Here is a 24316-nt window from a genome sequence, read left to right as displayed (position 1 = left end):
AAATGAATATACCTTGAAGGGTTCATGGGAGGTGAGTGAAAGATGGTATTTTTGCTGATTAGTTTCTAAAGATTGGAATTTTGAGGAGAAAAAAACAAAAAGGTTTTGGTTGCTTTTGGTATCAAAGTGAGGGAGAATGGTTTAGAGAGGGAAAAAAAATGAAGAGACAACAAAAAATTAGTATGACATGGTGGGTGAGGGATTATTTTAATAAAAAATGTGTGGGACTAGAATAACTAATAAAAAATAAGTTATAAAGAAAAAATATATTTTTTAGAAAAAAAAAAAACCATCCTTAGTTTTTTCCTCTTTCACCAGAACCTTCCCACAAAACACCTTCCCCCAAAACACCATACGTTGCAACTTGCAATTGAAAAATGGTGATGGGAGCTTTCTGTCAAAGAAGAAAGAAGATATAAAATCTTTTCTTTTTTTTGCTAAAATATTATCCTTTTCACGGTCACACACTTTGCTATGTCAACAAAAAGGGTTTAATGTGTTCAAGTGTCTTAGTTAAGGTGTTTAAGAGAAAAATGCGGATAAGCTATATGACTTAAGCCTTCAATAAAAAAATTGAAAATAATCTTCATTTATCTTATAGTTTCAGATCTATACCAATGTTCTATCACAAAGTCTCCATTTTTTCCAATTCTCTTAACTGGCAGCGGCAATCCGGTGGCAAATCGCTGGTGGACTGGTAATTTATGATTTCATTATCTATAATTGAGATGCGAATTTTTTTTTTAATAAGTATCCTACATCTAATTAAAGTGATGATTTGGAGTTGAATAATTAAAATTTAATATGAGAAAAATAGAAAATCATAATTTTGGATATTCTAGAGTCTTTTAGTGAAAGATAAAAGTTCAAGCATTTCTGAGTTTTAGCACTTTTAGTTATGTGATTATAGAAAGATTTTAATTATGAGATGGATTTGATATGACGGGGAAATTCTTCAAATAAGATAGGTAAAACGCTCTCTTCGAAAGATATATACACTACATCAAAAATGATATTTCGCAACAATTAGATAATGGTAATAGTTTAATTACCGTTAAATATATATAGTTTTAGTGGTAATTAACACTCTTTGTAAATGTATCTAAAGCCTATAGCGACATTAGATCTAAGTAAAGACTTTAACACTCTTTATTAATGTGTATATTCCGTTAAAAATAGTTGTTTTTGTTACAGTGAAACTTGTAGTGATACTTGTACTCTGAAGGACTTATTAATATGTATATTTATTGCGGCTAAAAGTTATTTTTTGTTGTATTGATACTTGCACTGCTTCTGCCTCTCAAGGACTTTATGCATTGAACTTCCTTTATATCATTAGGGGAGTATAAACAACCTATCTGTTGGTTGCAATCAGTATGAAAGCATCTGAGTTGCTCTCTCCTTCTTCCTCTTTGCAGAAGCATCACAGATTCTTTTAGTCACCAACTCACTGAGAGAAGAGATGTCTTGGGAAAATTCGCAACGACTTTTCAATATTGTAACCATCCCTAAAATTTCGATAGACAAACTCCAGCTCTTCACACTGGAACGCGAATTCCACAAAATTTTCATTAGCTTGCAGAGATTCACAGATGAACCTAACATGCTAGATGTCACTCAGAAAGTCCAAACTCTGTTTGAAGATGCTGCATTTATACTTTCTCCACTCTACCTAACTGACAACTTTGATGTCTGTGCCTCTGAGGTGCAAAACAAGATTTTGTTGATCAAGAAGGAAATAAGAGCCAAATACTCCTTTCCTAAAATATCATTACCACCTTCAGCCAAGTATGTTATGGATATCATCCCTTATGTGCTAGCAGATATTGGTGGTCTAGTGAAGATTCATGATCCATGTTCACCTCTTTATGTTCCCGAAACAGTAAAGGAACATATAGAAGATGTTTCAAAGGAATTGAAATTGCTGAGAAATTTCGTCTACTTTATTTCAGAGAGGTTCCTAGAGCATCAGAGCCAACATCATATTATTTTCTTCACTCATGTTTTAGCTGTGTCTGTCCACACATCAATGCTTCTCTGGTTGTATTTACCAGACTTGGCTCCAGAGCAAACGAATGTTATGCTTTCTGATTTCTTGCGAAAGTGGATTAAGCCGATTAAACCATATACCCGCAAGATCTATGTTGATGTCTTGCAATCTTTAAAATTGACAATACAATCAGCATGGTATCCCAACATCCGAAATGAGGATGCAATTGACAGCCAAGACAGGTTTTTGGAGACCATCCTACACAATTTGGTGGAGGTGCCAACTAATAGTAACTCTAGTCAGAGAGTTGCTTTGAAGGATCACTTGGAAATCCTTCAAAAGATGCTCAACTTTTTGAGAGCCAATATCTTCCGCATGCCAATAAAAGATCTTGAATTTCTTCTTCGAGATATAGAGATTGCAGTTATTGATGTTGGACTTCTGGTATACTCATTATATGAAGTTGAGGCACCGGGAGGAGTGAACCTCACACAAGTTCTTGATTTTTCAAGCAACATTGAAGATCTAAGTGTAGAAATCTACCTCACCATTCGGAAGGCGTTCCAATCTAATTTACCTAGGATTCATGGACTAGGCTATGTTGATTGCCATTTAAACAACCTGAAGAAGTTCCAAATCCTCCATTCAGATTCACTAGCTTCTGTCATGGACATACTTCAATCAATTCAGAAGGAATTTGAGAGCTTGCAACCTTTTCTACAGGCTGTTGCAGAAGCGCGACACAATGACCTTGACGAAATTCAACATTGTGCTACAAAATTGATTGGCAAAGCACATGAGGTAGAATACATAGTTGATGCTTGTAAAAGGGAAGAAGCTCCTGTCTGCTGCCTCGAGCGTTGGATCTTGGATATCATGGAGGATATTACTCTTATCAGAGAAGAAGTAGCAGAGATTCGTGAAAAGAAAATGGATTTGGTAGCATTGAACACTGCCCCAGTTCATACATCAAATTTGGCAAGGTCTCCAATGATGAATGAAGAAATTGTTGGTTTTGAGGATGTCATAGAAAAGTTAAGAGACCAACTAATAAAAGGCACGAAAGGGCGCGATGTTATATCAGTTGTTGGTATGCCAGGCCTAGGCAAGACAACTTTGGCCTACAGACTCTACTATGACAAGTCAGTTGCTTCTCACTTTGAAATTCGTGCACAGTGTTGTGTGTCTCAAGTATATTCACGTAAGGACTTGTTAATAGCAATTTTACGTGATGCTATCAGTGAGAACTTTGAGTGTAGAGAAAAACAAGCTGATGAATTAGCTGATCTGCTTCGCAAAACTTTATTTTCCAAAAGATATCTCATCCTTGTTGATGATGTGTGGGAAACTAGTGTGTGGGATGATCTAATATGTTCTTTCCGTGATTCCAATAACGGAAGTAGAATTATTCTAACAACGCGAAATCATGAAGTTGCCATGTACACTAGAATTCGAACTGATCCCCTTCTGCTTCGTATGTTTAACAATGATGAAAGTTGGGAGTTACTCTGTAAAAAAGTGTTTGGTGAAGAAAGTTGCTCTCCACTCCTAACAGAAATTGGGCAACAAATAGCAAAAAAATGTGGTCAACTGCCTCTTTCAGTTGTTTTGGTGGCTGGTATTCTGGCTGAGATGGAGAAGAAAGTAGAATGTTGGGAACAATTGGCCAACAATTTAGGTCCTCACATTCACAAAGACTCAAGGGCCGTTATAGAACAAAGTTATCAGATTTTACCCTATCGTTTGAGGCCTTGCTTTCTTTACTTTGGAGCACTTTTAGAGGATAGTGTGATTAGTGTTCCGAAGTTAACACAGTTGTGGATCTCAGAAGGATTCGTAAAAAGTTGTGAAGGCAAGAGCTTGGAGGATATAGCAGAAGGCTATTTGGAAAATCTTATTGGAAGAAATCTAGTGATGGGAACCAAGAGGAGTTCTCGTGGTAAGATCAAAGCATGTCACATTCATGACCTATTGCATGATTTCTGCAAGGAGAGAGCAAAGGACGATATGCGTCTCCTATGGCAAAAATGGTAATATACCAATCATTGCTACTCTTTTCACTTATATTGACATTTAATCATATAATTTTACTAATTTCTGTATATATTTGGAGGGATCAAAATGCCAATCCGTCTTCTCGCCTTTCTGGTCACAAGCAACTAGCTCATCGCATGTGCATTTATGGTGAAGGGTATCGTTCTGGAGATTGGAGTTCGTGCTTGTCACATGTTGTCTCTATAATTTTGCATAACAATCGTCTTTCAGTTGGCCTCGACTCTCACATTTTCCACAGCGTAAAGTTTCTAAAAGTGTTAGATATGGAGTTCACTAGAATTAACTCTTTCTCATTTGATCTAGTCTACCTCAGATATTTTGCTGCAGAAACGTCCCGCTTTTCAAGCAAAGCCGGTTGTCGGGAACTTGAAACTCTGAAATTCAAATCTCTCAGTGAAATGTCACTACCCATTACACTCTGGGAGATGGATAAATTGAGACATGTGCATATTTCCGATTGCAGCTTCACCAGTGAAATTGCAAAAGAATTGATCGAGAACTCAAAAGACCTTCATGATCTGCAAACTCTATCCACTCCGTGTTTTTCTTGTGCTCAGGAAGCGGAATTGATTTTGAGAAAAACACCTAATCTTCTGGAACTGAGATGCAAAGTCAAGGGTGTTGATAACTTTCAGTGCTATGTATTGAACTTTCCAACACGGATTGAAACTCTGAAGATTCATCTTAGCTACACACGCGACACTAAAACAATCCCCTTCTGCATCTCTGCGCCAAATCTCAGAAACTTGACACTGAAGAACTTTTACCTACATTGTCAGCATTTATCAGAAATTGGTTCACTTCAGAACCTTCAAGTGCTCAGTCTGAAAGGTATTTCCTTTGAAACTTGTAAATGGGAAGTGCGTGATGACGAGTTTCCTCAGCTCAAAGTCTTGAAATTACATGCTGGAAAAGCTCACTTTGAAGAATGGTCTGTCGCGGATGATGCCTTTCCTAACCTTGAACGCTTGGTTTTGAGGGATTGCAAATTTCTTAAGGAGATCCCTTCTTGGTTTGGAGAAATCTCTTCTCTGAAGTCCATTGAGGTAAGGAATTGCAATGAAAATGTTGACAATTCAGCCAGGGATATCAAGGAAACACAAGTTGAAAATTACCAGAATTACAAGTTCGATGCCTTTATCACCAGAGAGAATAACAAGTCAGATTCAGGTACACAACTCATAAAATTCAACTATGAACATTCCAAGTATCATTACAAAACTCTGTGAATTCATTTCTTCTGTTTCTCTAACTTCCTTTTTTAAAGGTAAAAGTTCTTGAAATAGCACCAAGGTTTGAAATACTATTATGCACCTCGACTAATTTTATAGGTACCTACTACCTTCAACCAGCACAGCTACTAGATAACTCTGTCCAAGCTAGACTGATTAAAAGCTAGTGACTTCAGAAGAGACCCATGAGGTCTCAAGTTCAAATTCAATTGAGGCAAAAACACTATGCGATGGTGGGCAGAGTTACCAAGTACCTATGTTGGTGGGAGGTAGCAGGTACCCCTAGAATTACTCAAAAGTGCGCACAAGCTAGCCCAAAATTTTTTTAAAAAAAAAAAATCATTGTGCTCTTACTTTTTGTTTGGGTATGTTGTTGTAGTAGTACTACATTTTTGAGCAATTAACTCATTGGAACCTTTTCTTTTTTAACAGCATATGAAGACTAGAGTTGTATCAGGAGCTGTTTAGAAGATCAGTATGTACTTTTTTAGAATCTTAATTAATAAATCATGTACTTTTGGTCTTGAATGTATTGAGTAACATTGAATCCATGTTGAACTATAGTTATATGAGCTATTTATAATATTTTCTAGATTTCTTTGTCTTCTTACGTTAGTCCATTTACACTCATCTTTGATGCTATGGAAGGAGAACTTTGACGTAAGCGGTAAAGGTGTTGTCATGTAACTAGAAGGTCATGTACGAGTTCGACATGTGGAAAATACCTCTTGCAGAAAGCGAGAGCTTAGTGCATTAGGCTACCCCATTTTTGTACTCTTTTTGTATTCCTTCCAATGCTTGCCACTCAAACCCTATATCCTATCTCGGGGTCATGTCAAGTAGATTCCACTTTAGAGATAAGTTTTTTATCTTAATCGATCAAAATAGATTAAGACCGTCAGAAGTTACTTAGTCTCATTCGAGAATTTAATCTCCTTGGTGTGAAAGAGCCCATTTAATAGCATTTGTGCCAGCTTGAAAGGATGTACTACCATGATATCTAATGCTCTCTCAATGTCAATAGGGACTCAACAACTTTTGGTCAAATATAATAAAAGTAACGTCGATAGGATTCAACGACTTTTTGGTGAAATAAAATATATAAAAGTAAAGTAACTATTCCTAAAATTATCCAATTTGTAGACCACAAGTTATGTCATGCCCCAAGCTACCCCCGAGACGCGGACACGGGACCTAGGACCACAAGTGATCCCAAGCTAACCCTGCTGGCATGATCATGAGCATACTAAAGATAATAAACTAATGCGGAAGCTAAATCATAAATAAATCTGAAAAGATGGGGAATACCCATATACTATAACTGAATATATCAAATCTGAGAGTTTAATACAAAAGAAATATCAAACTCAAAATACTAAGCTGAATCTAACTATGTCTGAATTAAGCCTCTAAACTGACTAGAAATGTTGGGACATGCCCCAACTAGGTCTAGCAAAACTGAAACTAAAGACTAAAAGCGATAAAGATAAACATGACACTAGTCCTCGAAGAATGAGGACTCACCACTGATGCTGCTGAACTGAAGATCAGGAATCGATCTAAGAGTGATCTGGATACTGAGAACCTGAACCAACATCACGAGAAGATGTAGCGCACGTATGCGTCAGTACTTGAAGGGTACTGAGTATGCAGGATAGAGTAAAGTTGAAATAACATATAACTGAACAAAGCAATAAAACAATGAAATAATTGAACATGATATAGCTACTGAATACTGAGCTAACTGGATGCAATGACCAATTTATAACATGCTGACTGAGTACTGAATGAACTGTAAATGTGGTCAATGCAATAGAGTCTAACTGAACTGTGGGAGCTACTAATAACCGACAATAAAACCACATGAGCTAAATGTGGAGTCCGATGTATACGCCCCATCGAGAGGACCCAATATACCCTGCCAGAGGTATAGAGGCATGCTGGCGTGATCACTAAACTGATGTTGCCCACAGAGGGGACTTACACCTACGTGGCTCGTAGTTCTGGGACTATATGGGTACGCTGAACCCTAGTCCAACTCGGTATTATGCTACACCTAATAGATTAAGTGGTTAACACATTATGACTGAGTTTCTGTAAATACTGGATAGCTCAAAACTGAACATGCAAACTAAGAATGTAACAATTAATCTGATAATGATGCATTCATAAACTGAGGCATGTATAACTGAATACTGAAATATCTGACCTAGCATGTGTAATTCAAGAACTAAAGAAATACATAGCTAGGGTTCTGGAATTCATGCAATAAACTGAGAAATAACATGATAATCTGATTTTGAACATTTAAATAACTAATTCATGATGATCTGTTGAAATTCTAGAAACCCTAGGTCTATTCATAATAAGGGAATCAAGAAACTGACTGGATTCTAGGGACCTAATGGGCGAAAGGAACCCACTAGTGAAATCCCACATACCTGGTGACGAATTCCACGGAGAAATCCTTTGATTTCTGGGCTGGAACTGAAGAAAACTTGTTGCGTTCTTGAACTAGGGTTCTTGACCTCTTTTCTACTCTCTTGATTCTAATTTTCTAAGTTTTGATTAATGTTTTTGACTAAGGTAAGTTCTAGTTATGTTTCTAGGCTTAAACTAACTAAAATCTCATGATTTAGGGTCTAAACGACGTATCTTAGGGGTTAAATGAAATAGGAAAAGACCAAAAGACCCCTGAATTAACTGTTGTCGGAGTGACTGACGGACGAGACTGACGGGCCGTCATTCAATCGACGGTCCGTCGATTGGGTCCGTAGGTCGAGTCTGCCCGACAGGGCTTCACTAAAACTAGCATAACTTTTTACTCAGAGGTCGGAATTTAGCAAACTCGGTGGCGTTGGAAAGATAATTCAATTATCTATCATACCATAGGTCATGGGACACACAATTACTTTTGTGCTAAAAGTTATGACCATCTGAAGTTGAGTTAACCACAATTTTCATCTAACTGACTGTTGACCCTCACTTACGGTCAGACCTAAGGACCGTGCATCGAATGACAGTCCGTGCTGGTCGACCGTAGTTTGTGTCAGAGGCTGGGTAAGGGAAGCCTCGATCCACGAACACAGACCACGGACCATGGTCTGATTTACGGACCGTGGGTCTGTCCGTGAGTCGGGACTTAGCCAATTTTTCTGAGCTGGTTTGGGGAGGGGTTGCAGTGGTGAACCATGGACCACCAGCACGGGCCGTGGTTTGACCTACGGTCCGTGGATGGCAACCGTGGGTTGCACCTGCAACTTCTCGAAATCTGAATTTTGGTCTGTTTCGAATACGGGGTGTTACAAGTTACCTTTGTCTATGAACTTTTTTTCTTAACTTTAATGAGTAATTCATTTGTTTATTTCCCTCTTGTTATTAAAGCTAAAGAATTCTGGCAATACTTTATACAACGTTTGGTATGGTAGAAAAAAAAAGTTATTTATATATAAAATTAATACGAGATTAGGTTGACAATTTAGTAACCCACAATCCACATAACTAATATAATATTATGAGTGAACCTATATATTATTTTCTGCAGGATAGAATGTCGCATAACTAATACATGAAAAATTAATTCCGTATAAATAATACATTCACTCATTACTAATATGTGTTTAACTCTAACCAACTACCAAACGATAATCACGTCTGGTAAATTTGGTAAGTTTTAATTGACTATTGAGATGCCCATCACCTGTTTGATAGAATGCCTGAAAGAGATTGAAAGCATGTGTGTGTGTGTCCATTTGCATCCCCTTAATTAATATTCATGTGATCAAGGGTGTTTGAAAGTTGAAACTGCAGTATATATCTCTAAGAATTTGTTTTTGATCGATATTCATAATATTATCTTCTATATGCATAGTATAATATTTCGACAAAGGGTGTTCGAGTGACCACCCTTAGGAGAATGTAGCTATGCGAAAAGCAATAGATCCCATGAATGCTAGAACATTTGGAAGTTTTATCATCCTTAGTAGCTGAAATCCATACTGTATCACTCGTCGTAGCCAGAGATTGATCTAAGGATTCATTTTTTGAGTGATTCTATACTCTTAATTGCTTAGTTCCTTATATTGTGCTCCTTGCAAGTTGAACTATAATTATATATATGAACTGTCTTTAGTATTTCTAGACTTTTATTTTCTTCTTTTAATAGATACTCTTCGATTTGTGAACTATAAACATATTGCAGCACTTTTATTTACTGTTTTCTTGTGTGATTATTCAGATCTAATGATTGTTTGAGCTTCTCTAATCAGTTTTTTTCCCTCCCTAGGAGCTCCCACTTTCTTTGCTCCCTTGGTGACTCGAACTCACAACGTTAGGATTGGAAGTGAGGGGTGCTTACCATCCGAGCAACTCCCTCTTATCAGTTACATATTAAGAAAAGGCTTAATAGTTCGGGATCCCCTGAACTTGACACCTTTTGTTCAGTGTACACCTGAACTATTCTAAATGGCCTAGTCTCTTTATAGTTAGTCGAAACACTTCCAAGAATAGAACTCTGTTACTTCCTAGATTATAAGTCTAGCTTTCGGAATAGGGCCCAAGCTGGCTGCCCCCTATTTCATACTTCTTATCTTAATAATAAAGGTGAGTCATCCTAGGATTAGCAGTCAGAGAGAGAATGTTGAGTTCACACAGGACACTAGCTCTTAATTAATCGTCACAACTAATTAATCATGTCATCAAGTTGCTTTTAGTGTATAATAATGAATTGTTTATCTTATAATGTGTGCAATAATGGAGTAGCATATTAAGATATATTATGCTTTTGTGACTTGAACAAACTTGCCAATTCAAAATTGATTTTTAAGCTTATGTATGTGGCCCTACACTTGAGAAACTAGTGTGTTGTACAGTTCATAAAATGTTGCTTAGCATGTAATGTCTTGGTATCAAACATCTGAGTTCAAAATTCATCACAGATTCTTTTAGTCACCTACTTTTGATAGAAGATGTCTTGGGAACGAATTCAACAACTTTCCGATATGTTAAACTTCCCTAAAACTTCAATAGATAGTGTCATGCTCTTTACACTGGAACGCGAATTCTATGATATTTTCATTAGCTTGCAGAGTTTCACAGATGAACCTAACATGCTGGATGTCAATCAGAAAATCCAAACTCTATTTCAAGATGCTGTATTTGACATTTCTCCACTGTACCTAACTGAGTACTTTGATCTCTATGCCTCTGAGGTGCAAAGCAAGATTTTGTTGCCAAGAGGGAAATTAGAGCCAAATACTCCTTTCCTAAACTATCATTACAACTTCCAGCCAAGTTTGTTAAGGATATCATCCCTTCTGTGCTAGAGAATATTGGTGGTCTAGTGAAGATTCATGATCCATATTCACCTCTTTATGTTCCCGAAACAGTAGTGGAACATATAGAAGATGTTTCAAAGGAATTGAAATTGCTGCTAAATTTTGTCTGGTTTGTTGCAGAGAGGTTCATAGAGCCTCAGAGCCAACATCATGTGAATTTCCTCACTCATGTTTTAGCTGTGTCCGGCCACATACCAACGCTTATCTGGTTGTATTTACCAGACTTGGCTCCAGAGCAAATGAATGTTATGCTTTCTGATTTCTTGCGAATGAGAATTAAGCCGATTCAATCATGCATCCGCAAGATCTATGTTGATGTCTTGCTATCATTAAAGTCGACAATACAATCAGGATGGTGTACCAACATCGAAAATGAGGATGCAATTGACAGTGAAGGCAGGTTTTTGGAGACCATCCTACACAATTTGGTGGAGGTGCCAACTAATAGTAACTCTAGTCAGAGAGTTGCTTTGAAGGATCACTTGGAAATCCTTCAAAAGATGCTCAACCTTTTGAGAGCCAATATCTTCCGTGTGCCAATAAAAGATCTTGTATTTCTTCTTCGAGATATAGAGATTGCGGTTATTGATGTTGGACTTCTGGTATAATCATTATATGAAGATGAGGCACTGGGAGGAGTGAACCTCACACAAGTGCTTGATTTTTCAAGCAACATTCAACGTCTAAGCATAGCCATCTACCTCACCATTCGGAAGGCGTTCCAATCTAATTTGCCTAGGATTCACGGACTAGGCTATGTTGATTGCCTTTTAAACAACCTGAATAAGTTCCAAATCCTCCATTCAGATTCACTAGCTTCTGTCATGGATAAACTTCAATCAATTCAGAAGGAATTTGAGAGCTTGCAACCTTTTCTACAGGCTGTTGCAGAAGAGCGACACAATGACCTTGACGAAATTCAACATTGTGCTACACAATTGATTGGCAAGCACATGAGGTTGAATACATAGTTGATGCTTGTATAAGCGAAGAAGCTCCTGTCTGGTGCCTCGAGCATTGGATCTTACATATCATAGAGGAGATTACTCTTATCAGAGCAGAGGTAGCAGAGATTCGTGAAAAGAAAATGGATTTGGATGCATTTTACACTGTCCCAGTTAATACATCAAATTTGGCAAGGTCTCCAATGATGAATGAAGAAATTATTGGTTTTGAGGATGTCATAGAAAAGTTAAGAGACCAACTAATAAAAGGCACGAAAGGGCGAGATGTAATCTCAGTTGTTGGTATGCCAGGTCTAGGCAAGACAACTTTGGCCTACAGACTCTACTATGACAGGTTAGTCGCTTCTCACTTTGAGATTCGTGCACAGTGTTGTGTGTCTCAAGTATATTCACGTAAGGACTTATTAATAGCAATTTTACGTGATGCTATCAGTGAGAACTTTGAGTGTAGAGAAAAACAAGCTGATGAATTAGCTGATCAGCTTCGCAAAACTTTATTTTCCAAAAGATATCTTATCCTTATTGATGATGTGTGGTAAACTAGTGTGTGGGATGATCTAATAGGTTGTTTCCATGATGCCAATAAAGGGAGTAGAATTATTCTAACAACGCGAAATCATTAAGTTGCCATGTACACCAGATTTCAAAGTGATCCCCTTCCGCTTCGTATGTTTAACAATGATGAAAGTTGGGAGTTACTCCGAAAAAAAGTGTTTGGTGAAGAAAGTTTCTCTTCACTCCTAACAGAAATTGGGCAACAAATAGCAAAAAAGTGTGGTCAACTGCCTCTTTCAGTTGTTTTGGTGGCTGGTATTCTGGCTGAGATGGAGAAGAAAGTAGAATGTTGGAATCACCTGGCCAACAATTTAGGTCCCCACATTCATGAATCAAGGGCCGTTATAGAACAAAGTTATCAGATTTTACCCTATCGCTTGAGACCTTGCTTTCTTTACTTTGGAGCACTTTTAGAGGATAGTGTGATTAGTGTTTCGAAGTTAACACAGTTGTGGATCTCAGAAGGATTCGTAAAAAGTTGTGAAGGCAAGAGCTTGGAGGATATAGCAGAAGGCTATTTGGAAAATCTTATTGGAAGAAATCTAGTGATGGGAACTAAGAGGAGTTCTCATGGTAAGATCAAAGCATGTCACATTCATGACCTATTGCATGATTTCTGCAAGGAGAGAGCAAAGGACGATATGCGTCTCCTATGGCAAAAATGGTAATATACCAATCATTGCTACTCTTTTCACTTATATTGACATTTAATCATATAATTTTACTAATTTCTGTATATATTTGCAGGGATCAAAATGCCAATCCGTCTTCTCGCCTTTCTGGTCACAAGCAACTAGCTCATCGCATGTGCATTTATGGTGAAGGGTATCGTTCTGGAGATTGGAGCTCGTGCTTGTCACATGTTGTCTCTATAACTTTGCATAACAATCGCCTTTCATTTGGCCTCGAATCCCACCTTTTTCACAGCCTAAAGTTTCTAAAAGTGTTAGATATGGAGTTCACTAGAATTAGTTCTTTCTCATTTGATCTAGTCTGCCTCAGGTATTTTGCTGCAGAAACGTCTCACTTTTCAAACGAAGCCGGTTGTCGGGAACTTGAAACTCTGAAATTAAAATCTCTTAATGGGATGTCACTACCCATTACACTCTGGGAGATGGATAAATTGAGACATGTGCATATTTCCAATTGCAGCTTCACCAGTGAAATTGCAAAAGAATTGATCTTGAACTCGAAAGACCTTCATGATCTGAAAACTCTTTCCTCTCCGTGTTTTTCGTGTGCTCAGGAAGCGGAATTGATTTTGAGAAAAACACCTAATCTTCGGGAACTGAGATGCAAATTCAAGGGTGTTTACTATGTATTGAACTTTCCAGCACGGATTGAAACTCTGAAGATTCGTCCTATCTACACACCTGACATTATAACAATGCCCTTCTGCATCTCCGCGCCAAATCTCACAAACTTGACACTGAAGAACTTTTACCTACATTGTCAGCATTTATCAGAAATTGGTTCACTTCAGAACCTTCAAGTGCTCAAACTGAAAGGTATTTCCTTTGAAACTTGTAAATGGGAAGTGCGCGATGGCGAGTTCCCTCAGCTCAGAGCCTTGAAATTACATGCTGGACAAGCTCACTTTGATGAATGGACTGTTGCGGAGGATTCCTTTCCTAACCTTGAACGCTTGATTTTGAGTGATTGCGAATTTCTTAAGGAGATTCCTTCTTGTTTCGGAGACATCTCTTCTCTGAAGTCCATTGAGGTATGGAATTGCAATGAAAATGTTGACAAGTCGGCGAGGGATATCAGGGAAACACAAGTTGAAGATTATCAGAATTCTGAGTTTGAGATCTTTATCCACCAGACAGAACAACAATTCATCAGGTACACAAATCATAAAATTCAACTATGAACATTCAAAGCCTCATTTCAAAACTCTGAATTCAATTCTTATATTTCTCTAACTTCCTTTTTAAAGGTAAAAGTTTTTGAAATAGCACCAAGGTTTAAAATACTATTTATGTGCACCTCGACTAATTCTACAGGTACCTACTACTACCTCCAACCAACTCAGTTACCGGATAACTCTGTCCAAGCCAAACCGATGGAAGGAAATCACCTAATGACTTCAGGATGAGACCCATGAGGTCTCAGGTTCAAAAACGCTAGGTGATGGTGGACAGACTTACCTAGTACCTATGCTAGTGGAGAGTAGCAAGTACCTCCTGCAATTAGTCGAAGTGTGTTCAAGCTTGCCCGAATACAATGTTAATCTTACAAACATTTACTATACAACTGTCTTTCATTTTAACTTTTTATCTGGAGAGTGTTCCAGCTAGTGTTTTAGATGGTTTTCGTCGTATATGTTTGAGAACAGTGTGTCGTAGAAGGTGGAAAGGACGTATCTGAGTCATTTGTGTAACGACAGGGATACAAATAGGCATTTATGAAGGCCTTTACATGTTCTATAAAATCTCATACCTTATTTGATATGTTTTATTTGAGCCGAGGGTCTATTGAAAACAATCACTCTACCGTCACAAGGTAGGGGAAGGCTGCGTATACTCCACCTCCCAAGACCCCGCTTGTAGAATTACATTGGGTACGTTGTTGTTGTTGTAGTAGTACAACATTTTTAAACAATTAACTTATTGGAACCTTTTCTTTTTTAACAGATTATGAAGATCAGAGCTGTATCAGTAGCAGTTAGAAGATCAGTGTGCATTTTTTTGATTAGCTTAATAAATTCTGTAAAATTATACATTAGTTGTTGCATTTCATTGTAAACTAGTTTTTTTCATAGTTTAATTCAACTACAAAATGTTGTTACATGGAAGGAGAATTTTGCGGTACCTGGTAAAGTTGTTGTCATGTGACTAAGAGGTCATGTATGAGTTCGAGCTATGGAAACAACTTCTTGCAGAAATTCAGGGTAAAACTCCGTACAATAGACCATTGTGATTCAGTCTTCTCTGCACCCCACACATAGCGATAGCTTAGTGCATCAGATCGGACTGCTTTTGTATTTCTTCCGATGCTTGCCACCCAAACCCTATCCTATTTTGGTCTTGATCAAAGTAGGTCAAGGGCGTCAGTAGCTACTTAAATAGTCTCATTCGAGAGTTTAATCTCCTTATTTCTTTTTGTGACTAAGATCCCATTCAAAAAGCCTTTCATCATATCACTCTTTGATAGCTATATATAGTTATGGAGTTCACACGTTAGCTAAACTATTGATACACTCATCGTTTACATCATAAACATACTATCATAGTATCTAATTTTCTAGTTCTTATGCTTTCGCACCTCAACGTTGATAGGGACCATTGGTCATGAAATAAAATAAAAGTTAAAGTAACCATCCCTTAAATTATCCAAATTTGTAGACCACAAGTTACCTTTATGTACCTTTTTTGCTAACTTTAATGAGTCAGAAGTAACTTGTTTTCTGATCTTTTAATCTACTATTTTGACTTTAAGGTTATAATTCATTTGTTTATTTGTCTCTTTTAATTAAAAAGTTAAAGAAATCTGGCAATAATTGAGTACTAAAATAAGATGTCTTAAAATAAAATTATTGCAATTAAAAATCTAATAATATCTGACACTCCTGTCTGAATTTGAATTAATTAAATCAAATAAAAAAAATTAATCCTTGCTTAATCATTCATATTATTTGCAAAAATGATTTTTTTTTCAAACTCTGATTAACGAAGAAACTTTGTGTTCTTTCTTTGTTCTGTATTGAATTATTTTCAAAAATTAATCTTTGTTATCTTTAATAATATTTTTCTAAATTGATGTCTTATATATCATATAGTAGTTTTATATAATTAAAAAAATCAGTGATGAAGACAACTAATAATAATCAACTTTTCGATGTTGGAGATATAATTGAATAAATAAAAATATGTTTTCTTTAACTGCTTAAACTTTTGAATAAAGTGAGATAGAACTTTATGAAACAAAAACTTCAAATAAGTAAACCATTGCACATTTATCACTACGTTGAGCAAGGGCGCAAAATTGAAATATAATCAATAAACTCATATAAAAAGGTGTTTTTGAATTATTAGTATCTGACTTGAATTAACGATTTGAACGTGTTTCAGATTTTATAAATAATGGATCACTACCATCGCCACAACCTACCAATGGTAGTCTTTGTTGGCAATAAAATGACATTTGATGAGTTCAGACCGTTGAATGAGAAGTCACTAGTGGAGTTCATAAAAGTTACTCACTGGATAAATAATTAATCGATAACCTAATCCAAACTCGATGAATAATCATTACTGAACTTAATTAATTGATATCTTATTGATTCGATAGCAATTTGATACATATAAAATTTGATTAAGCACCCTAACATTGAAGAAGGAGGAATATTAATTTATTTTATAAAGAAAAATTAAAAGAAAAAAATCTATGAAAAAAATACTTGAGGCATGTGGCCATCACTCCAACAATTTCAAAATCATTTTTTTTTAAAAAAAATTAAAATAAAATAGAGCAATAATTATTATTTTTTTCAAAAAAAAAAAAAAAACTTAGTAAGAAGAGACATAACGACTCTGTTGTTATTTTCTATTCACATAATTCTACATTCATGTTGTAATTTATTTTTCTTTCAACCAAACACAATTAATTTTTCAAACTAGGAAAATATTTTATTCAATTTATTACACAACTATTTTACTTGGCAAACACAATAATTGTCAACAACTCTCTGACACTTCCATTTCATTGAATGTATAGTCAGTTGCAAAACTCACACCGTTCATTTTAATTTGTTTATCTAATTTTAATTTATACAAAAAAATTTAAAATAAAGAATATTCTTAAATATTATGATTTTAAACCATAGATATGTAAAATATATCAAAATATCTATTAATTTATAATCTTAAATATGTCAGGTAGAAAATTGATATTAAATAGAACAAATACTTAAAAATTTCTAAGGGATCTTTTATTTATTTGTGATCTCCACTTTTCTCCATGTTCCACTTGATTAATTAATAATTAAACCAAAACCTCTGACTCATCCTTTCTTTAATTAATTAATTAAAAAGATCCTTTTTAGAGAATTAACCAGGGAAAAATAGTTATTTTTTTTAATCTAACTTTTTTAACTGGTCATTAATCATTAATGGTACTAAACACCATATTAGACAAAAATGCCAGAGTATAACAGGGTTTTTTTTTGCCTGTATATACTAACCACCACAATCCTATTTCCTAGCAACTCCACACACAAAAAGATATTTTTTCTAATATTATTACTAATATATTATATTTTATTTATTTAAACTTGTATAGTTTGTTTGATATGATAATGATATGAGTCGAGTTTAAATAATGAAACATGATCAGTGAAGATTCATACGTATATTTATCGATTCCAACTTATTTGGAATGAGACATAATTGTTGTTCTTTTGGTTTAGTATAATTGGAATTTAGCTCATTTCTAAGAGATGTCCTATCGAAATTTGGCTTGTCTGAAATGTTATCGACAAATTAACCAAATTTTGATGAATTTAGTTAAAAATTAGTAATTTTCTGATAGTGAATCAAAATGAAGCTTATCGTCCTTTCACCTGAGTACGAGCTCTCAAAATGAAAAAAAGGGGCGGAGCTAATAAGGGCTGAAAGCCTGAAAAGTTCATCTGAATTTCTTTCGATAAAAAATTACACAGTTTATATATGATTAAAATTACTTTATATATATAGATGTCGAACGCTTTTGATTTCTTCATATTTTAATTTTTTTACTCAAAATTCTGACTCCGCCACCGTGAATAATTTTTAATTGTTGTTTTGATTTTTACATCACCATCTAACAAACAAAACATCAGCAAGTTTGACCTTAAAGGTCCGGCAATCTCTAAACAGACAACTCCGTCACCGATCACTTCCGCACCGCCGCCGGTTTTTACGGACTTTTTGTTTTGAGATTTTTTTGTATATTATATAGTTATATATACACATTACATATGCACACTTGCAAAAATAATTAAGACTATATAATGAAAAATACATGTATTAAAATATTAATCAAAATTTATATAATTTGACTTTTAAAAAATGAAACGTGACAGGTAAAAATGAATGTAAGGAGTAGTTATAAGTCACTTGATTCTATGACTAATTCTTATATATCAGTGTATAGAACTTAAACTCATAAATGAAATGAAGCAATAAGAATATTATTCATATACTAACGTAGATAAATTATTCTTATGTATTCAAATTTCGATGGACAGAATCACCTAATACTTATATAGCGGATTATAGCGACTACCTTATAAATTTAGGTGAAGTATATACAAACTGACTTGAACATCACGACCATCTTTAAATATAAAACATTTTTTATTCTAATTTGAAAAGGTCATACAAACATTTCACTTTCTTTATCTTCTCCACTTTGTTTCCTTTCCACTTTCCTCTCTACTTTCCTTTCCCTTTTCATTTAAGTGAAATTCAAAATACCAAAAGTCACAATCACCTTTTTTTTTTCTTTGTTTTAACTAAATTCTTCTTGTAGTTTTCACTTTTTTCAATTACAATTTGTGGGGTTTTGTTTTCTTGATTTTCTAGTCACTTCACTTCACACATGTACTCAATGGACAAGAAAAATTTGTTCTTGAACAATGTCAACACAATGAATGAGTTGAATTGTACTAGTACTAGTTTTTACAATCCCAATTGGGAGAATTCTTCAATGGATTATCAAAATGACAATATTTTGTCTAGTAATAGTAACAATTTTGGTGAAATTTCACCAAATTCTTTTGTTGATAGTAATAACAATTCTTGTTATACTACTCCATTGAATTCTCCTCCAAGACTCAATCTTTCCAACTTTGATCATCAAATCAAGGGAAATTTTCCAGATATTAGTAATAATTTGCCACATTTTTCTACTAATCTTGGAAATTTTTCTTGTTTTGGTGGCAACAATTTGGTTGGCAATGATTCACAATTTATCCAAAATTTGGAAAGTTGTAAACTTTCAAGAAATAAGTATGTCAAAGAAAGTGAATTTGGAGATTCAAGAGAGAATTCTTCAATTTCTCAACAAATCCAACTTGAAGAAATTGGAATTAAATGTCAAAATGATACAAATTCCAAGAAGGGGAAATCAATTCCAAAGAGGAAAGCTAAAGAAATCACTCCCAAGGATGATAATGTAATTATAAACTCTCTTTTTTCAATTCTTGATTTTGATATGATTTCAGTTATATACACTGACAGTATAAAAACAAAAAATATTGTGCATGTGTCAGATCCTCAAAAAATGCACCTGATGACATTTTTGAAGAGTCTGAACAACATAATTTACAAATAAAGTGACTTTATTGTGATCATTCATTCATAGAATTTTACAATCATTGAATCAATCCTATTTTCTATTGTTAAGATTGGGAACTGAACCAAGAATTCTCTTTCTTTATCATCAATCAAATTATTGTTCGTGACTCAGGATTCTGTTTTATCATCAATCCAATCTCCGTTCACGTTTTTCGTTACTCAATTCTATGCAGGTTTCAACACAAAACAATGAATCAAGTTCCAAAAGAGTCAAATCTGATGACAAAAATGAAGAAAATCAAAAACCTCAAGAACCATTAAAGGATTATATTCATGTTAGAGCTAGAAGGGGTCAAGCCACAGATGCACATAGTCTTGCTGAAAGGGTATTTTTTAATTTAGAAAAAATAATTAAATTTTGTTAATTCCTTCTGAATTTTTTTTAAAAATTGTTTTGATATATTTATATTTATTTATTTTTTACTTAATTCTTTTGAATATTGGATAGGTGAGAAGAGAGAAAATTGGTGAAAGAATGAAGTTTTTACAAGATCTTGTACCTGGCTGCAATAAAGTAAATAGTGCTTTTACTTGCTTTATTTATTATTGATGACATGGACATTTTTTACCTTTTTCCGTTGATTTTAAGAGAAAATATACAAAATTTTGATATGGTATTTTCATTTTTTTTATTATTATTTAGGTGACTGGAAAAGCTGTGATGCTTGATGAGATTATTAACTATGTACAATCCCTACAATGTCAAGTTGAGGTAAATTACTTGTATTTTATTTTTTGTTTTAGAGTTTTCAAAAATTCGTCGAAAATTGGCTTATTTGTAATTAGCGATTTTTTGATAGTAACTAAGTTGAATTCAATATTTGTGTACTTTCATGTAGTTCCTCTCGATGAAGTTATCTAATATGAATCCAACAACTGACTTCAACGCGGAATCTCTTACATCTAAGAATGTAAGTCATACAACTCATAATATTATTCACACTATTAGTACATTTTAAGTCGTTGTACGTAGTAGCTTAATTACATGCCTTCATTTTTCGAGTTGTTAATCTATCTTGTACTTGATCTGATAGCATAAAATTTCTTTTGCATGTTAGATGTTTCAATCCGTCGGATCGTTGCATCATAACATGAATTCATCAGAATCCACAATACAAGAATTTCCATATGGATTCCAATCTCAACAAGGGCCAAATTTACAGAGTTTCTTACCTAAAGAAACAGAATTTCCATTTAAAGTTAATCCTCATTTGGATGGTTTTGTGGAACAAACACCTCAGGTAATCAAGAATTGCTAGAAACGGTGACCTATGTTGCTCAGACTCTTCAAAAATATTGTCATATCTGTGTCAGATTCCCCGAAAATGCATTACTTTTAAAGATTCTGACACACATTTTCAAAAAGTCCGAGCAACATAGGTTGTAGCAATAATGTTGTAAAAATATTATTTTTTTTCTAGTTTTTCTCTTAAACAAGGTTGATTTGATTTATTTTTTTAGGTTGCAACATTCTTTGAAGATCATGATCTTCATAGTTTTATCCATATGGGATTTGGCCAAATTCAAGCACAGAACTATCCTGGTTAGTATATATATACTCTTATGGATTTAACTTATATACACAGACAACGGAATGATTCTTTACGCTACTTTGTTATGGTCCTCCAAAAATGTATTAGTTCGATATTGCTATACATTTTTGCTTATTAGTCCTCTGTTGTTATGTATTTTTGGAGGATGTGACACACATGCGATAGCATGTTGCTAATTAGTCCTAAGTTTTCATGCATTTTCGGAGAATCCAACACATATTTGACAGTATTTTTAAAAAGTCTGAACAATAGAAAACTAATTACTTGATGAGTGACATAATAGTGTAAATCTAATACTTTGCCTTGTTGAATGTAGGCAATGTGCCCTCAGAACAAATGAAGGCTGAACTATGAAGAAAAGACCATTTGATAAAACTTTAGCATTCGTTTGAGTCGAAAGTCTATTGGAAATAGTCTTTCTATCCTGTAAAGATCGATGGCGTGATGTATGCATACATCGACCTACTCTCTCCAGATCCCTCTTATAGGATTACACCGAGTATGCCGTTCTTTGATTCAAGAAGGGGAAAAAAGAAGATGGAGCTCATTTTTCACTTCCAATTCTTGATTTGTTTAATGGTTACTTTGGATAATCATGATGATTATCATTAATTATTCCCCGTATGGGACTGTTATTATTTAATTAATAGGCAATTTCATACACCACATGGGGTGCATGTTACAACTCAAATTGATCACTTGTAAATTATTTTGTACTTAATTAATTAACATTGTAATTTTTATTATTAATTCATTGAGACTTTATGACATTGAATTTCCTTTTTTATTTTTCTCTGGCACATACCTACATTTTATTTTTGTTTTCCTCTTGGTGTCTTATATTCGTTTTGAAATCCGACTGAAATTTCTACAAAAGGAGACTATATTTATTCATATACACATACATAAGGTGAAAATAAATAACATCACTATACATCTTGCTTTTACTAGTAGTCTTATCTAAAAATTCATGATTCGAAATTTAATACAATTTTTATTATTTTATTATATATATGATATTACGTCTATTTTATATTTCTTGTTCCCTTTATTTCAAGAAAAATAAATGAGTTCTGAGCACGAGGATCAAATCTTCTAATTTCGATTTCGAATTCGATTTGGTCATTAGTTTCTTAATTCTTCAAAAGGAAAAACTAGATACTTATAAAAACATAAGAATTTGCAACAAATTACTAGTTTTTTACAATTAAATTTATTTAACCAATATATGGAAATTTTATTTGCCCCCAAATATTGATAGTTTCATATATGTATATAAAGTTAAACAAATTGATTAATATATTTCATTTTTAAAACACTATAATAAAAATGATTCTAGCAAAAAGAATAAATAAATATATAAATACACATAAATCTTCCTATACTATAAAGTCAACTAGATTGGTGAGAAAAAGGTTGCAATTTTTTTTCCTTATTTAATTAAATTACTTTAATTATTGACTTTGATTCAAACATAGTTATGATGCTTAATCATGGCATTCCGTGATTAACTCCGGAAATAACGAAAACAATTAGGGTCCATAAATTAAAAAAGTATTTAAGAGTTTAAATTTATGCACTAATTAACTAAAAAATATATATTCAATTAATTAAGTCACTTATAAGATAAATACATTTATAAATCTATGTACTCCATAAGCATTTAAAATATTATCTAATAAAAATGATGATTACTCTGTTATCACAAGTTAAACTACGTAAGCTAATAATGCAAACCAACTAAGAAAGTGATTTTTTAACCAGAAAGAAATTGATCAATTTAATAGATTAGTAATATTTTTTTCCTTCAAAAACAATAAAACACAATGAAAAAAGAAAAAAATAAAGTTGGTGAGTGATTATTTACTTAATTAATATCTTCAACATGTCAGAGCAATACGTAGTTAATTAATTACTGTTTCTTCGATAATTATAATTACTATGGCATTATGAATAATTTTTTGGAATTATCATACCTTCTATATCACTTTATATCTCTTTCTTTCAACTTAAGGTTTGGTATGACATTTGACTTTAAAGGGCGGAATGATTGAGATTTTATTACCCTTAATTAGATATCATGAACACGAGTCAAGGGACGAATAACATTTTTTATAGGAAATATTTTACCCGGTCGTTAGATCCTTCGTGGCCTTATTTGGGACAATTTTGATTAATCGTATCGATTAGTTTTGAATGTCAGATACAATAACAATAAAATAGTATCCAATGTAATCTCGTAAATAGGGTCCGGAGAAGATAGGATGTGTGTAGATCTTAACTCTATCTTTGTGGGATAGAGAAGTTATTTCTAATAGACCCTCGGCTCAAAAGAAGAGTATTAGACGTGAGATTGCAAGAAAAATTAAATAATAAACTAGCAAAATATAAAACAACTGCAACAACAGATAGTAATACATATTGAAGAATAAAAAATTAGGTGAACGATAACTAAATAATACTACTTCAAAGGAGAAGAATATAGGAGGCGGCTAGCCCCGGCCTCTTCCACACAAACTAAACTAAAACAATACTCAACTACATATTAACCTTCTACTCAATCTCCGATAATATTCAGCTACCTACTAAATAGCAAACACATCATTTTGCTTTCACCAACTATATATATTTTTTACTCTAAAATTTAATATCATTAATCATTATCAATCTTTCATATCTCTAAGCAATATCTCAAGATTTTGGCTATCTCAAGGTTGATGGAATTTGTTCAAGTAATATATCTTTCTTCTTTATAATATAAAATAAAAAAAACAAGATGATACAAAGTTAATTATAAATCATATCTTGCTCTGACAAGATAAAAAAATGCTTCAACATTAGTATCATTATAAAGATTTATTCTTGTAAATTAATCTATTTGATTGTCTGGCTCCTCCTATGGAATTAATAAAATTATTACATTTAAAACTTAACTGGCCCTACTTTGATGCATGAAGCAAAGTGTATATGTAGAGAATATATGTATCTTTTATGGACCCCACCCCAATCATTTTTTTTTTCTAAATAAGAAGAAAATGGAGATTTTGGAAAATTTGAGATGCTCTTGCACTATAATGTACTCTCTACTTCGATTTATTTGGCTTGATTCAAAGTATGAGAGTCAAACTAATGTTTTTTGTCAATTCAAACATAGAATTGTCGATGTTTTTAATATAAAATTTACATATTTAGAAAATATAAAAAATATTATAAGTCGCAACAATTAAAAATACTAACTTAGAAAGTATTTAGAAAAATTAAAATCAAAGAAAATATCATTTGATTGTCAA

The 24316-nt window shown here is 33.8% G+C and overlaps 3 protein-coding genes and 1 pseudogene across 7 annotated transcripts in view; all 4 read left to right on the top strand.

Moving 5' to 3' along the window:
* Positions 1-24316, top strand: part of LOC125828662 (rho GDP-dissociation inhibitor 1-like) — a 192250-nt gene that overhangs the window by 148195 nt on the left and 19739 nt on the right. The window lies entirely within an intron of this gene.
* LOC125828457 (putative late blight resistance protein homolog R1B-23) lies at positions 1463-5274 on the top strand. Its single transcript, XM_049507744.1, has 3 exons — positions 1463-2187; positions 2224-4020; positions 4104-5274. Exons 1-3 carry the CDS (start codon positions 1463-1465, stop codon positions 5272-5274), a joined length of 3693 nt encoding a protein of 1230 aa, XP_049363701.1.
* LOC125828456 (putative late blight resistance protein homolog R1B-23) lies at positions 10245-15619 on the top strand (annotated as a pseudogene).
* Positions 18703-21801, top strand: LOC125828658 (transcription factor bHLH62-like). Its single transcript, XM_049507984.1, has 8 exons — positions 18703-19291; positions 19647-19799; positions 19922-19987; positions 20117-20185; positions 20313-20384; positions 20532-20714; positions 20935-21016; positions 21343-21801. The coding sequence occupies exons 1-8, from the start codon at positions 18716-18718 to the stop codon at positions 21378-21380; spliced, it is 1239 nt and encodes a 412-aa protein (XP_049363941.1). The 5' UTR covers positions 18703-18715; the 3' UTR covers positions 21381-21801.

Source organism: Solanum verrucosum, unplaced genomic scaffold (genome assembly GCF_900185275.1).
Source record: "Solanum verrucosum unplaced genomic scaffold, falcon-dt-bn FXZP01000273.1, whole genome shotgun sequence".
NCBI classification, from domain to species: Eukaryota; Viridiplantae; Streptophyta; class Magnoliopsida; order Solanales; family Solanaceae; genus Solanum; species Solanum verrucosum.
The sequence above is the reverse complement of the archived record's forward strand: the minus strand, read 5'-3'. Positions and strand labels throughout refer to the sequence as shown.

Bases quoted from the DNA above. Each gene is read 5' to 3' on its own strand.
- LOC125828457 (XM_049507744.1), top strand. From the start codon at position 1,463: ATGTCTTGGGAAAATTCGCAACGACTTTTCAATATTGTAACCATCCCT. The intron at 2,188-2,223 runs GTATCCCAACAT...TGCAATTGACAG, and splicing joins TTGACAATACAATCAGCATG to CCAAGACAGGTTTTTGGAGA. The intron at 4,021-4,103 runs GTAATATACCAA...ATATATTTGGAG, and splicing joins CGTCTCCTATGGCAAAAATG to GGATCAAAATGCCAATCCGT.
- LOC125828658 (XM_049507984.1), top strand. From the start codon at position 18,716: ATGTACTCAATGGACAAGAAAAATTTGTTCTTGAACAATGTCAACACA. The intron at 19,292-19,646 runs GTAATTATAAAC...AATTCTATGCAG, and splicing joins TCACTCCCAAGGATGATAAT to GTTTCAACACAAAACAATGA. The intron at 20,385-20,531 runs GTAAGTCATACA...TTTGCATGTTAG, and splicing joins AATCTCTTACATCTAAGAAT to ATGTTTCAATCCGTCGGATC.